Genomic DNA, 14,044 nt, shown 5'->3' with positions numbered 1-14,044 from the left:
TGAAGGAGAAGCAAGAGAGAGAGTAATTTTTTTAACTTACTTAGCTAGCAAATGCTAGCTAGTTTAGTTTAGCCTAGTGAAACACCCTGCTCAAACAGAGGGATGCTATGTTACCTAGCTGGTTATGACTTTCCAAAACAACACTGGAACTCTTCCAAGTCAAGGTAAGCTTTTGGTTTTTCAAATGTATTGCCACCGGGGCCTGCCGGTGTAACTGCTTGCTGACTACACTGTAACGTTACTGCATGAGTGTAGCGGGTTTACTAACGCCTTAGTTCTATTAGCTATGCTGACTATGACGTTACTTTAGCTAATATGGTGGCAACAATGTAGGGTTCGGCTTAGAAAGTTTTTTTTGCCTGGTCACAGGTGTGTTGTGCATTGAAGTACATAAGCGAAGGGAAGAGGTGAGAGGAGGAGAGCGCATGGATGTGAGGAGGAGTACGATGTGGCTGCTATGAAAGTGAACTGTGTTTACGCATGATCAGCAGTGTATTCATTCCGCCGATTCTGCTGAAACTTTTCTTAAACGGAAGTAAACGGAACAAAATGGGTATAAGCATACCTGAATTTGTCCAATAGAAACTATTGTTTGCTACTGTTGGACTAATGATTACACCCTATATCAGCTAGATGCAGGCAAGAGTGAGCAAGGCGGTATTGAATGTCACGTCTGTCCATGTGTCACTGTCTTTTACCTCAAATTTGTCTCTCGACCTGTGTGCATCTACGTTGTAAACTGTCATTCATAGGCTAGATTGTAGCAACCGCATGATGGGTATAGGGAAAACCATGTATTAGACTAAACATATCGCTGTTACATTGAACTGGGGGAATGGAATATGAATGAGTCATCCAATATGCTTTAAATAGAAATAAGGCCATGCTCATGAAAAAGAAATCGTCCTCCCTCATCTTAAATGGCACTGACCGGCCACCGGCTGGTATGCATATGTCTTACAGTGAGAGAAAAACATAATCAGGAGATGGCCAATTCTTTTGATAAAGTCACTAAATGGTAGTACATCCATGTGATGCATGCATACTAACCGAAGTCTTGCAGGTATTTATATGGTTTTGTGCATTTGCCAGGTGATAGAAATCTCAAAGGCAGTACCATCACTCTAAAAGGTCGGGTGAATAATACTGTCCTGTGTATATTTTTTTATCTCAAATTTCTACCCGAATAAGGACCAACCGCACATACAAGTTCAAATGCAATTTTATTAAACATTCTGGCTTGTAAAGAAACTTTCCAAGTTTTTGCAGTGCTTTAATTCAGACTGTGTTTTCAGAAAGCTTGCCTGACGACTCAAACTGCATTTTTACGCTGCTCTATGTTCGCTACAGAAGAAATAATGTCCGTGGGCGTGGCATAGCGTTTGGGTAGCCAGGTAAGCAGAAAGCTGGTATCACAATCTGATCTATTAGGCAACTAAATGATATACTTCTCAACAGATGTCTTGAAAGCTCTGGTCTGATAAGGCCCCTAATAACTGACACAGGGTCATATATTTTGTTCACCCCCCAGTAATGTGTACTGGTTGGGGAGGCAAGATGGCGTGTATGCTCGAATGGTTGCCAGACTTGGAGATGGAGTCAGGGGAACCCATTGAGGTCGGTAAGAAGACGGTCAGAGAAAAAATATGAAAACATTTTCATTTCTGCTGTCCAGAGGGAGCGTGCGCTCCGCACCACGTGACTGGGGAGAAGAACTGTGACTTGCGTTCCTCTCCGGAAAACAGGGTGCCATTGAAGGAGTGATAACTGGAGTGCCGTTAAGTGTTGAGGAGGGTCAACTGAAGTTGAAGATTCCTGGTGTCAGTAATGCTCACCGTTTGGTGCGACGCAGATCCTGTGGAGTGCGTAGTGAAACAGAGTAGACACTGTCTGTACTACTGAGTTTTGATGCAGAGTTTTTACCAGATAAATTCAAGTTAGGATGTGTCAGTTATGCCGGGAGAGCTTTTGTCCCGAACAGTGTGTAGGAGAGAGATTCCTAGATATGAGAAGTGTGCAGGAGGACATAAAACAAAGGAATGTGTAGTATCGGTGGAAAAGGTTGTGTGTGTGTGTCAACTTTTAGGGGTACCCATGGTGCTGGAGATCAGAGGTGTCTGTTGAGAGAAAGGCAGGTTGAGGTTGCCAGGATCAGAGTAGTGCATGTGTCATTTGCTGAGGCACTGAAGAGAGTAGTAGAGGAAGATGGGTCCACTCTTACGGAAAACGATTACAGTCAGAGTGTAGTATAACTGCAGTATGCTGCCAGTACTGTGTCCAAAAGAACACTGTTTTTTTTACTGCAGTAATTTTGCAGTGTAACTGCAGTTAGAGTGCACTATGCAGTACACATCGCAATTACTTTGTCCAAAATACCACAGTTGATTGCAGTTATTGCACTTATACTGCAGTTTCAAAACTGCAATTTTTTTTTTGGTAAGGGCAGGGTGAGGAATCCCAAGAGGATCCCTGTGAGTAGGACGAGGTCAATAGAGAGTGATAGGAATAACATGTGCTTCAGTAAGGTTGTTTTTTTGGGCATTCATAGCCATGGTTGTCAACTGTATGGCAGGAATGGAATGTAAATCACAGAGGATAGATGTTGTGGTGGCAGCTGTAGAGAAGCACTTGGGCGTACAAGATTTTACTGCAGAAGAGTTACAGGGTGTTTGAACGACAGTGTCCCGTACTCCCAGTCTGTTGGCCTGGTGCAGGATCAGATAGGACCAAAGTAATGGAATAGTGATTAGGTTTTAATGGGTGTAGGGTTAGTAGGTAAGGGAATTTTCACGAAGTTGAATGAATTCACACTACAGAATAGTAGGCTGATACACAGCCAATACAGTAGGTGGCGGCATGCGCCTTTAACATTTGTTTGCGGACCGCCATAATACCAAAGAAGAAGACAACGTCATCATCCAGCGTCCGTTCAAATCAGCGATAGCGGTACTCTCCCCGAATCTAAAAGGGAAATATTAATCCCATTACTGTTAAACTACACAAATAAACCAGTTTGAGATGATAGACATGATTGAGAAGGAGGAATCTATCATTAGCGAGGAAGAAGCGGCTCAGTATGACCGGCAGATCCGACTATGGGGTCTGGATGCACAAAAGAGGTAGCTATTAGCTAACGTTAGCGTCCATTGTCTCTGTAGGTAGATAACCTATTATTTGTCAGTACTAAATAAAAAAAACTTTAAATGTCAAATTTGAACTATGCACACACTTGGCCATGATATACAGTCTTTACAATGTTTCTCAATCCATTCCTGGGGTGCACAATTTGCATTGGCCCAGCGCTAACACAGCTGGTTCAACTCTCCAACTAACGTTAGCCAACTAATCACCAAGACCTTGAATCAGATATGCTCGTACTGGGCTAAAACAAATATGCACTCCCTGATCCCACAGCAAGAATGGATTGGAAAACACTGCAAATGTTTATGTTTACATAACTTATCAATCTGCACAAAGCATGCATGTTTTGTCTTGAAGGCTTTCCACCCCATATTGTATGATGGAGCCACATAGCTAATAAAGGTGTTGGTAATCTGCTTCTGTTCCAGGCTGCGGGGGTCTCGTGTGCTCCTGGTGGGCCTCAGGGGCCTGGGGGCTGAGGTGGCCAAAAATCTAATCCTGGCTGGAGTGAAGGGGCTGACCCTGCTGGACCACGAACAGGTACAGACCACAATACACAAAGTGTATGTGTGTGTGTGTGGGGGGGGGGGGGTAACAGGTGTAAAATAAACAACTGAAACTAGATCCAATACATACTGGTCTTGATGAGAAGGGAAAAAACTGTTGGGGGAGGTTCTCTTTTGCACTGTCCAACCAATCCAGTAAATGTGTAGGAGGAGTTAAGATGGAGTATTACCTTGTTACCATCCAAAAGTGGAAGTTGCGTCAAAGGCTCTTTCCATTCCCCCTGAAAACCGGAACATCCGGTTGTTGGGGACTCGGCAGAGGCTAGGTGAGAGGGAACCTTCCGAAGTAGGCTAATGGTGGGATGAAACACTGAGAAAATTACAGGAGAATATAAATACATTTTACAAACCACTAACTATTTCTGCTCTCTTTCTTCCCAGGTGACAGAGGAGTCATGCCGAGCCCAGTTTCTGATTCCAGTGACTGCTCAGGGCCAGAACCGAGCCCAGGCCTCCCTGGAGCGGGCCCAGTACCTCAACCCCATGGTGGAGGTGAAGGCAGACACAGACAGTGTGGAGACCAAACCAGACAAATTCTTCCTTCAATTTGAGGCAGTGAGTACAGTAGTGCAGGGCTGGCCTATTGTCAAGATTACTTTTGTTCATTATTTTTTGTTACCCTAAATGGCCACTAGGTGGTGCATTTACACCATACGTTTTACTACATGTTGCTCTGGGCAGCAGACCAATGCCAGTATAGCACCTGTTTTGCACAGATTTTTTTTCTCTTCTGCAGATTTAAGCAGTTTCTTTGTTGTATTTTTTCACCCCTTTTTTCTCCCCAATTTCGTGGTATCCAATTGGTAGTAGTTACAGTCTCATCGCTGCAACTCCCGTATGGACTCGGGAGAGGCGAAGGTAGAGAGCCATGTGTCCAACCTGGAAGCCATCCGCACCAATGTGTCAGAGGAAACACCATACAACTGGCGACCACCATACACCTGGCGACCGTGTCAGCGTGCCCTGCGCCCAGTCGCTAGTGCGCAATGAGACTGTCAAACTAACCTGGACGACGCTGGGCCAATTGTGCACTGCCCCATGGGCCACCCGGTCGCGGCCGGCTGCGACAGAGCCTGGACTCGAACCCAGAATCTCTAGTAGCACAGCTAGCACTGCGATGCAGTGTCTTAGACCACTGTGCATCTCGGGAGGCCGATTTGAAGCTGTTTTTGACTGATGATGAGTTCCATTGCATGTAGTTACACTTTGTTCACAAAAGGAATCTTTCTTTGTAGAACTTAGTGATAAGTGCTCCCGAGCGGCGCAGCGGTCTAAGGTACTGCATCTCATAGTCAGATGAACTCATGGGTTCCATTTTTATTTCATCCAATAGGAAGGAAGTTCTAGGTAGTTTTGTGAGCCAATGCTAACTAGTGTTAGCGCAATGACTGGACGTCTATGGTATCTACTCTACTAGCATGCTAGCAGTTACCATAGACTTCCAGTCATTGCGCTTACTCTAGTTAGTAACTTCCTTCAAACTGCACTCAGACATACAAATAGTATCCACAAGTTCATCTGACTCTGGGGAAGTAGATAAAGGGGTTTATGATGCATGTACATATTATTTATAAATTGACGGAGTGAGGGAATTGACAGGTGCCAGTAGGGGGGAAAAAAATAACATAAAAAAATAAAGACACTCGAGCTAGGAGATAAATACGTTTATCTAACTTATGTCTGTACAGCTAACAAGTAGAAACGTAGCTTTTCTGTGGCGTTTGGTTCCAGACACACTGAAAAGCAAGCTGTCTGATGTGCTCTGCTCTCAATCATATAGTGTTGGGGTTTTGAAGAGACTCCTCATCAGATACTCATGGATTTTCAAAGCGCAAACAAGCAGCTTCCCCAGTCTGTCTGTGGTGGAGAAACGGCGGAAGCGTCCCGGGGGGAGTGCTAATGGAAGTTCAGCAGGAGGGGGAGACGAAATGGGCTGTGCTGTAGACTGCTAGCCTTTTTTATCTGCTAGCTATGGATATGTCTTGTCTGTGTGGCGCTGCACTGGGAAACTGGAACTGGTTTAAATTTGCTGGAATGCATGACAAGGGACTGCTCTTTTTAGTCACCCTGTTTTGGGATTGATATGTCTGGATTATAGCTTTGATCCCGAGAGAGTTTGTAGGTGTTTTTGTCTTTTTAGAGATCATTTGAGGCAACAATTCACACCCACAACAAACAAACTTACTCGTTTACTTCACTCAGAACACTGGTATACTCTCCCTATTCTCACTCATGTACTCTCATTGAGTCTGTCATAACCACTCACTCTCTGCATGTCTGTCACTTCACTGCTCCCTTCACCTCCTACTAGACCCATTCTCCGTTAGGTTCCATTGTACAGATAAGCTAAACCCCCCCCCCCTCCCCCCTTTCCTCGCTTCCTTTTCACTCCCTCGCCTCTCAAACAATCTAGCTCAGTGTCCCTCTTCACAAAGCCCTTGCCGGAGGCCATCGAGAGGAGGCGTTCAAGCTGCACGCCTCCTTCAAAAGGAGGGAGGCTCTGTGGACAGACAGACAGGCTGGCCAGGCTGTTAAAAGTCCTTGTCCCTGCCAGTACCAGCACTCCCAGTTCCCTCTGCCAATCCCATCTAATGAACTGCAGCAGTAACCCAACATGTCCAGCCAGGGTCTCCCTCAGTGTCTGTCACCACAACAGAGGGCTTGCCTTTTTTGTAGCCGGCAACTAAAGCCAATAGGACTTCTATAATAGTCTGTAAGGGCCTCCCTTCCACCATAAGACCGTCTTCATATGAAGTTGAGGTGTGTGGTTCAAGGAAGATCTCCGGTCCATTTTTCAGGCATCAAGCACCCAGCTTTGATGATTAGTTTATCAGTCTCCATTAGCTACGGGCAAAGCAATTAAAAACAACTTCAACCATGCAGTAACATGTCAATCAGCTGCCCTTGGTAAAACACTGGTAAAACACTGTAGTGAATTCAATGCTGGCACCTCCCAACATTGTGGTACTTTGTGTTCCGGGAGGGACCAGCGTGTACATTGCAGGGATGCCACAGACAGATGCCCGTCAGCTGCCAGACAGTCCCTTATCTCTAGCCAAGTGTGGAGTGTGCTGGGTTTGGTCTGGAGGATAAGATGGACCCAGCCCGCGGGTCAGTTTTTTTATTAAGGCCAATCTTCTGTTCCCCACCCTGTTCAGATAGAACACACTGGCCAAAACAAACTACCGGTAGTCGATTCTTCGACAGAATAACAGATTTTGTTTACTTGAACATGTTTTGTGTCAAAAGGACGGGGTGTCTGTTGTGTCACACAAGTCTAAGATCACCATGCGCAATGCCAAGTGTCGGCTGTAGTGGCGTAAAGCTCGCCGCCATTGAACTCTGTAGCAGTGGAAACGCGTTCTCTGGAGTGATAAATCACGCTTCACCATCTTGCAGTCCAACGAACGAATCTGGGTTTGGTGGATGCTGAGAGAACTCTACCTGCCCCAATGCATAGTGCTAACTGTAAAGTTTGGTGGAGGAGGAATAATCGTCTGGGGCTGTTTTTCATGGTACGGGCTAGGCCCCTTAGTTCCAGTGAAGGGAAATCTTAATGCTACAGCATACAATGACATTCCAGATGATTCTGTGCTTCCAACTTTGTGGCACTTTCCTGTTTCAGCATGACATTGCCCCCGTGCACAAAGCAAGGTCCACACAGAAATGGTTTATCGAGATCGGTGTCAATGAACTGGCCTGCACATAGCCCTGACCTCAACCCCATCACACAGCTTTGGGATGAATTGAAACGCAGACTTTGAGCCAGGCCTAATCGCCCGACATCAGTGCACGACCTCACTAATGCTCTTGTGGAAGCAAGAGCATTAGTGAGGTCCCCTTCAGCAATGTTCCAAAATCTCGTAGAAAGCCTTCACAGAAGAGTGGAGGCTGTTCTAGCAGCAAAGGGGGGACCAACTCCATATTAATGCTCATGATTTTGGAATGAGATGTTCAATGAGCAGGTATCCACATACTTTTGGTCATGCGGTGTAATGAGCACCATGGGAGTTGTAGTTTTAGCTGCTCTCTCTGACTTTGTCCTCCCCTCCCTTGTTCCTCTCAGGTGTGTCTGACAGGTTGCTCGAGGGATCTGATGGTGCGCGTGGACCAACTCTGTGCCCAGCACAACATCAAGGTCTTCTGTGGCGATGTCTTTGGTTACCACGGATACATGTTCTCCGACCTTGGCCAGGAGCACAACTATGTTGAGTGAGTGTTGTGTGTGATTGTCGAGTGTCTGTTTAATTTACTTGTCTTGATTTAATCCTCAGTTATACTTATGCTCATCTGTCCCATGTTTTGATGCCCCCGTCCAGGGAGAAGCCCAAAGTAGTCAAGCCCAAAACAGACGAGTCCAATGATGGACCTGAGGCCAAGAAACCAAAGGTTGACCCCAATGAGACCACCATGATCAAAAAGGTGTGCGTTGTATAAAAATAGCTCAATTAGTGTTTTATCAATGTAATGAATGTTATCCTCCTCCATATCTAATGACGGCATGTTCCTTGCCCTTTGGCACTCTCTTTATCCCAACTGAACAGACGGCCAGCTTCTGCTCCTTGAAAGTGGCTCTGGAAATGGATTGGACCAATGAGAAGGCCAAGAGCAGCCTGAAGCGCACCCCCGTGGACTACTTCCTGCTACACGGTACCTGCGCCTCAATAATTCCACAAAGCCATTGGATATAAATATCTATTTGATAAAAGAGAGTTAGATCACTAACTGGCTGCCATCACATCTTTTTTTTTTGTCATAAGAAACAGTGAAGCTATAGATTGATGCCCTCTACACGTGAGCGCCTGCAGCTCCAATGATATCGCCCACCACCTTACCCCCCCTTCCTGTTTTGGTTGTTGTAGTGTTGCACCCTGTTCCTTCTAGTCTGATATGGTCCCTTTATTAGCCTTCAGCTGGCTTCATAGACCGTCTTAACATGGCTCTGTTTCCATCACATCCATGGCCAGTCGTGTGTGACTTTAGAACAGAGAGACAAACCGCTAGGCACCACCCACGACACCACACTACCCCCGCAAGGCTGGCAACTCTATCCTGCCCCTGTTGTTTGGCTAATATTAATATAACAGCCGGAAAGGAAAGAAGCTGTTCTTTTGTTTGTTTTTGTCGTTTTCAGAGCTGTCCTACAGCATTTGTGTTTCTATAATTAGGTCTAGACGTTGTGGTATCTCTCGACTGAGCTGTTCTTGAGGAAGTGGTGCTTCCTCTGTTACAGGCTGCGTTACAGCTCCTCTGTGTCCCAGGGGTGGGTTAGCCTACTGTATTAAACCGTAACACCTCCAGAGGAATGGAAGGCAGCGCAGGCGTGGGGGGCACAGGACGGTTTTCCTTCAACTTTGATTTAGTTAATGTCATTTGAATGTGTCGTTTTTGCTTCATCCCTGTTTGAATTTGATCAAGAATGTCATTTCTACTCATTTAAGACAATGTTTACTGGTATACTTTGCACAGATGTCTTTGTACGCTTACATATTGTGTTAGTCCGTGCCAGGTTTTGAGAATTCTGTGATGTTTAGTTGATGGTGATTGATGTTGGGTTTTACGCGTGTGAGCGCGTGTGTGTGCGAGCGAGGTGTCAGTCTGGTGGAAATATCCGTGGGCGGACTGGGCTCCATGATGTGATTGATTGGACAGCTAAAAAGAGGATGTTATGACACCTGTTTTAACACTGAGTGGGTGAGGAGAGCTGCCAGCCTTAAATGTGGGTTTAGAGCCAAAAACATCTCAGTGGCAATGGTACGTCCATCTCTTGTTTATTATTTGCCTTTTAGTAATAGTCAGACTCCAAACCACATCCTCCTCATTTTGACACATCTGCCCACGGTCTCGCACAGGATGGGTGTAGTACTAGTGGTGCGTGCTGACAGGACAAGGACAAGAGTCATAGATGTCTGATCACGGCCTTGTCAAACTGATCAAAAACTGCTATTTTTTCACAGGATCATTATTTAATTGGAAGTTTGTGTGCACACTTTATTTCTGTGAGTGGAAGTGAAGCTAGCCGGCCAGTGTCATTCCAGCAAGTGATAGAATGACAACCCCACTGACATTTCTTTAGTAACATATTCTGTGTTTGGTGGAAAACATAGCTCAGTATATGTAGCAACTTAACCCATAAAATCAGAGCTTCTTCTGTGTCTATAGTTTCCTGCACTTATCCAACACTCATCCTGTTGTTCACACTTGCTCTATGTTCCTCGCTTCTCTCCCACAGTACTGCTGAAGTTCCGTACAGACAAAGGTCGCGACCCCCACCCAGAAAGCTTTGAGGCAGACGCCACGCTCCTGAGACAGATCCGGGATGATGTCCTGGAGGCCATGGGGCTGAGTAGCGAGCTTCTGCCTCACGACTTTGTCAGGTGACTGGCTCAATTCAACCCAGATTTCACCACATGGTGCATCACTTGACAGCCATTCACATATTTAGTTGGACTCTTAGTAATATGTTTGTAGGGGACTGTTGTATCTGCCAGTAATGGTAGTTCTTAGATATATCAAAGAATCTGTGACTGACTGCTCCATTCTGAGCTATTTCAGATTTTCAGAGTTAAGACAATTGTTAATTCATCCTTATGAACTCCAGAGTTTGTGTATTTCTGTTTGACAGTCATGTTTTGTGTTGTCATCAGCTACTGCTTCTCTGAGATGGCCCCTGTGTGTGCTGTGGTGGGAGGAGTGCTGGGACAGGAGGTTGTCAAGGTTGGTTGTCAAGTTTATGTATTATAATTTTTTTGGTTCATTAACTTTCCATTAGTTGCTGTAACTTTAAATCATTCATACTAGAGGTCGACCGATTTTATGATTTTTCAACACCGATACCGATTATTGGAGGACCCAAAAAAGCCGATACCGATTAATTGGCCTATTTATTTATTTATTTGTAATAATGACAATTACAACAATACTGGAATAACACTTATTTCAACTTAATATAATACATCAATCAAATCAATTTAGCCTTAAATAAATAATGAAACATGTTCAATTTGGTTTAAATAATGCAAAAAAGTGTTGAAGAAAGTAAAAGTGCAATATGTGCCATGTAAAAAAGCTAACGTTTAAGTTCCTTGCTCAAAATGAGAACATATGAAAGCTTGTGGTTTCTTTTAACATGAGTCTTCAATATTCCCAGTTAAGAAGTTTTAGGTTGAGGTTATTATAGGAATTGTAGGACTATTTCTCTCTATACCATTTGTATTTCATATACCTTTGACTATTGGATGTTCTTATAGGCACTTTAGTATTGCCAGTGTAACAGTATAGCTTCCGTCCCTCTCCTCGCCTCTACCTGGGCTCGAACCAGGAACACATCGACAACAGCCACCCTCGAAGCATCGTTACCCATCGCTCCACAAAAGCCGCGGCCCTTGCAGAGCAAGGGGAACAACTACTCCAAGTCTCAGAGCGAGTGACGTTTGAAACGCTATTAGCGCGCACCCCGCTAACTAGCTAGCCATTTCACATCAGTTACACCAGCCTAATCTCGGGAGTTAATAGGCTTGAAGTCATAAACAGCTCAATGCTTGAAGCACAGCGAAGAGCTGCTGGCAAATGCACGAAAGTGCTGTTTGAATGAATGCTTACGAGCCTGCTGCGGCATACCAATGCTCAGTCAGACTGCTCTATCAAATCATAGACTTAATTATAATAAACACAGAAATACGAGCCTTTGGTCATTAATATGGTCGAATCCGGAAACTATCATTTCGAAAACAAAACGTTTATTCTTTCAGTGAAATACGGAACTGTTCTGTATTTTATCTAACGGATGGCATCCCTAAGTCTAAATATTGCTGTTACATTGTACAACCTTCAATGTTATGTCATAATTATTAAAATTCTGGCAAATTAATTACGGTCTTTGTAAGGAATAAATGGACTTCACACAGTTCGCAACGAGACAGGCGGCCCAAACTGCTGCATATACCCTGACTGCTTGCACGGAAAACAAGAGAAGGGACACAATTTCCCTAGTTATAAGAAATTAATGTTAGCAGGCAATATTAACTAAATATGCAGGTTTAAAAATCTATACTTGTGTATTGATTTTAAGAAAGGCATTATTATTTATGGTTAGGTACACATTGGTGCAACGACAGTGCTTTTTTCGCGAAAGCGCTTGTTAAATCATCACCGTTTGGTGAAGTAGGCTGTGATTCGATGAGAAATTAACAGGCACCGCATCAATTATATGCAACGTAGGACACGCTAGATAAACTAGTAATATCATCAACCATGTGTAGTTAACTCGTGATTGTTAAGATTGATTGTTTTTTATAAGATAAGTTTAATGCTAGCTAGCACCTGACCTTGGCTCCTTGCTGCCCTCGCGTAACAGGTAGTCAGCCTGCCACGCAGGCTCCTCGTGGAGTGCAATGTAAGGCAGGTGGTTAGAGTGTTGGACTAGTAACCGGAAGGTTGCAAAAACGAATCCCTGAGCTGACAAGGTAAAAATCTGTTGTTCTGCCCCTGAACAAGGCAGTTAACCCACCGTTCCTAGGCTGTCATTGAAAATAAGAATGTGTTCTTATCTGACTTGCCTAGTTAAATAAAGGTGTTAAAAAAAAAAACGGCCACAATCGGTGTCCAAAAATACTGATTACCGATTGTTATGAAAACTTGAAATCGGCCCTAATTAATCGTCCATTCCGATTAATCGGTCGACCTCTAATTCATACTCTACTGGCTCTAAACTAGTGTGAAAAACCACACATCAGACTGTCTGCACCACATTTACTGTTGTGCAGCTTTCACTGGGGAGAAAGATAGCATGTTATATTTTGGGGAGGCAGAAAGCTAACCACTTGACAGCAGGCCGCTCCACTTGATTCTGGGTCCAATCCAGAAATACCCACTGATATGTTTCAGTCCTGTGGGGCTTTTGGGGAGATGTAGGGGACCAGTGTGTCTCTTTGGTGTGGCTGTTTTAGATATGGGAAGTGTCACAGTCCTACCTGTGTTTGAGAGTTGAGGAAGCCAGGTAACGTCAGTCAGTACAGAACAACCGCTCAGCGGGATTATAGCACTGCGCCAGGCTGTCTGATGTAATGATGAAACCGGATGAAACTGCCTGCAACCGGCAGACATCGCACTGGGTGAAGTCAAGCGATCACCGATCACACAGCAGACCCCACGCTCACGCAGTGGAGCGGACACTAGAGTACACCCCATGTATCCAATGCAGGGAAAGCTGCTGAAGCTCCCACAGCAAAGCTATTGTGGGTTTAGTTTGAGAGATGGTGAGGTAGTGTGTTGGTTGGTATTAACGTCACTGTGTTTCTACAGGCTCTTTCCCAGAGAGACGCACCACACAAGAACTTCTTCTTCTTTGACGGTATGAAGGGTAGCGGGGTAGTGGACTACTTTGGACCCAAGTGATCGACCATATTCCCACCAAAGGAGGGAGAGGTGTGTGCATAGGACAATGAGGCCTACACTCACATACGCAGTAACAGTTTTGAGTTTAGTTATTCTTTTTTTTCCAGTCAAAAGACTATTTATCAATGTGTAGCCATTCACCTCAGCTGAAAGTTCAAGTGTTTCAATAGGCAGAAAGGATTTGTCATTGTACATATTCTCTTTTTCATACCTACACACACCCCTACTAGACGGTTTTTGCAGCATACCTGTTGGGATTTCATTTTTTGGAGGGCTGATAAACCATCCATTCGTTTCAAGCACACAGTTTTTACATTTTGTAATAAAAATATTGTGAACCAAATTAGTCTGAGGGGTTATTTGGAAATTCTAAGTAGTGACAGTGTTGTAAAAAGTACCCAATTGTCATGCTTGAGTAAAAGTAAAGATTTCTTAATAGAAAATGATTCCAGTGAAAATCACCCAGTAAAATACTTCTTGAGTAAAAGTATTTGGTTTTAAATATAAGTATAAAAAGTAATTGTAATTGCTAAAATATACTTAAGTATCAAAAGTAGAAGGAAACGTATAAATCATTCTTGGTTTTAAATTTACGGATAGCCAGAGGCACACTTCAACACTCAGACATAATTTACAAACGAAGCATGTGTTTAGTGAGTCCGCCAGATCAGAGGAAACGGGGATGACCGTGGATGTTCTCTTGATAAGTGTAAATTGGAAAAAGTTCCTAACCTACTAAGCATTCAAAATGTAATGAGTACTTTTGGGTGTCAGGGAAAATGTATGGAGTAAAAAGTGCATTATTGTCTTTAGGAATGTAGTGAAGTAAAAGTTGTAAAAAATATAACTAGAAAAGTGAACTACAGGTATCCCAAAAAACTACCTAAGTAAAAATACTTTAAAGTACTATTTAAGTAGTTTATACCACTGAGTAGTGACAT

General features: G+C 43.9%; 1 protein-coding gene across 1 annotated transcript; it reads left to right on the top strand.

Moving 5' to 3' along the window:
* Positions 1-2,890: 2,890 nt before the first annotated feature.
* Positions 2,891-13,446, top strand: LOC129822049 (SUMO-activating enzyme subunit 1). Its single transcript, XM_055879914.1, has 9 exons — positions 2,891-3,119; positions 3,570-3,681; positions 4,089-4,262; positions 7,774-7,919; positions 8,027-8,129; positions 8,252-8,357; positions 9,940-10,084; positions 10,355-10,424; positions 13,011-13,446. The coding sequence occupies exons 1-9, from the start codon at positions 3,019-3,021 to the stop codon at positions 13,101-13,103; spliced, it is 1,050 nt and encodes a 349-aa protein (XP_055735889.1). The 5' UTR covers positions 2,891-3,018; the 3' UTR covers positions 13,104-13,446.
* The last annotated feature ends 598 nt before the right edge of the window (positions 13,447-14,044 follow it).

This window comes from Salvelinus fontinalis, chromosome 24, assembly GCF_029448725.1.
Source record: "Salvelinus fontinalis isolate EN_2023a chromosome 24, ASM2944872v1, whole genome shotgun sequence".
In the NCBI taxonomy this organism is placed as follows: Eukaryota; Metazoa; Chordata; class Actinopteri; order Salmoniformes; family Salmonidae; genus Salvelinus; species Salvelinus fontinalis.
Note: the sequence above shows the minus strand (reverse complement) of the source record. Positions and strands in the feature narration are given on the sequence as shown.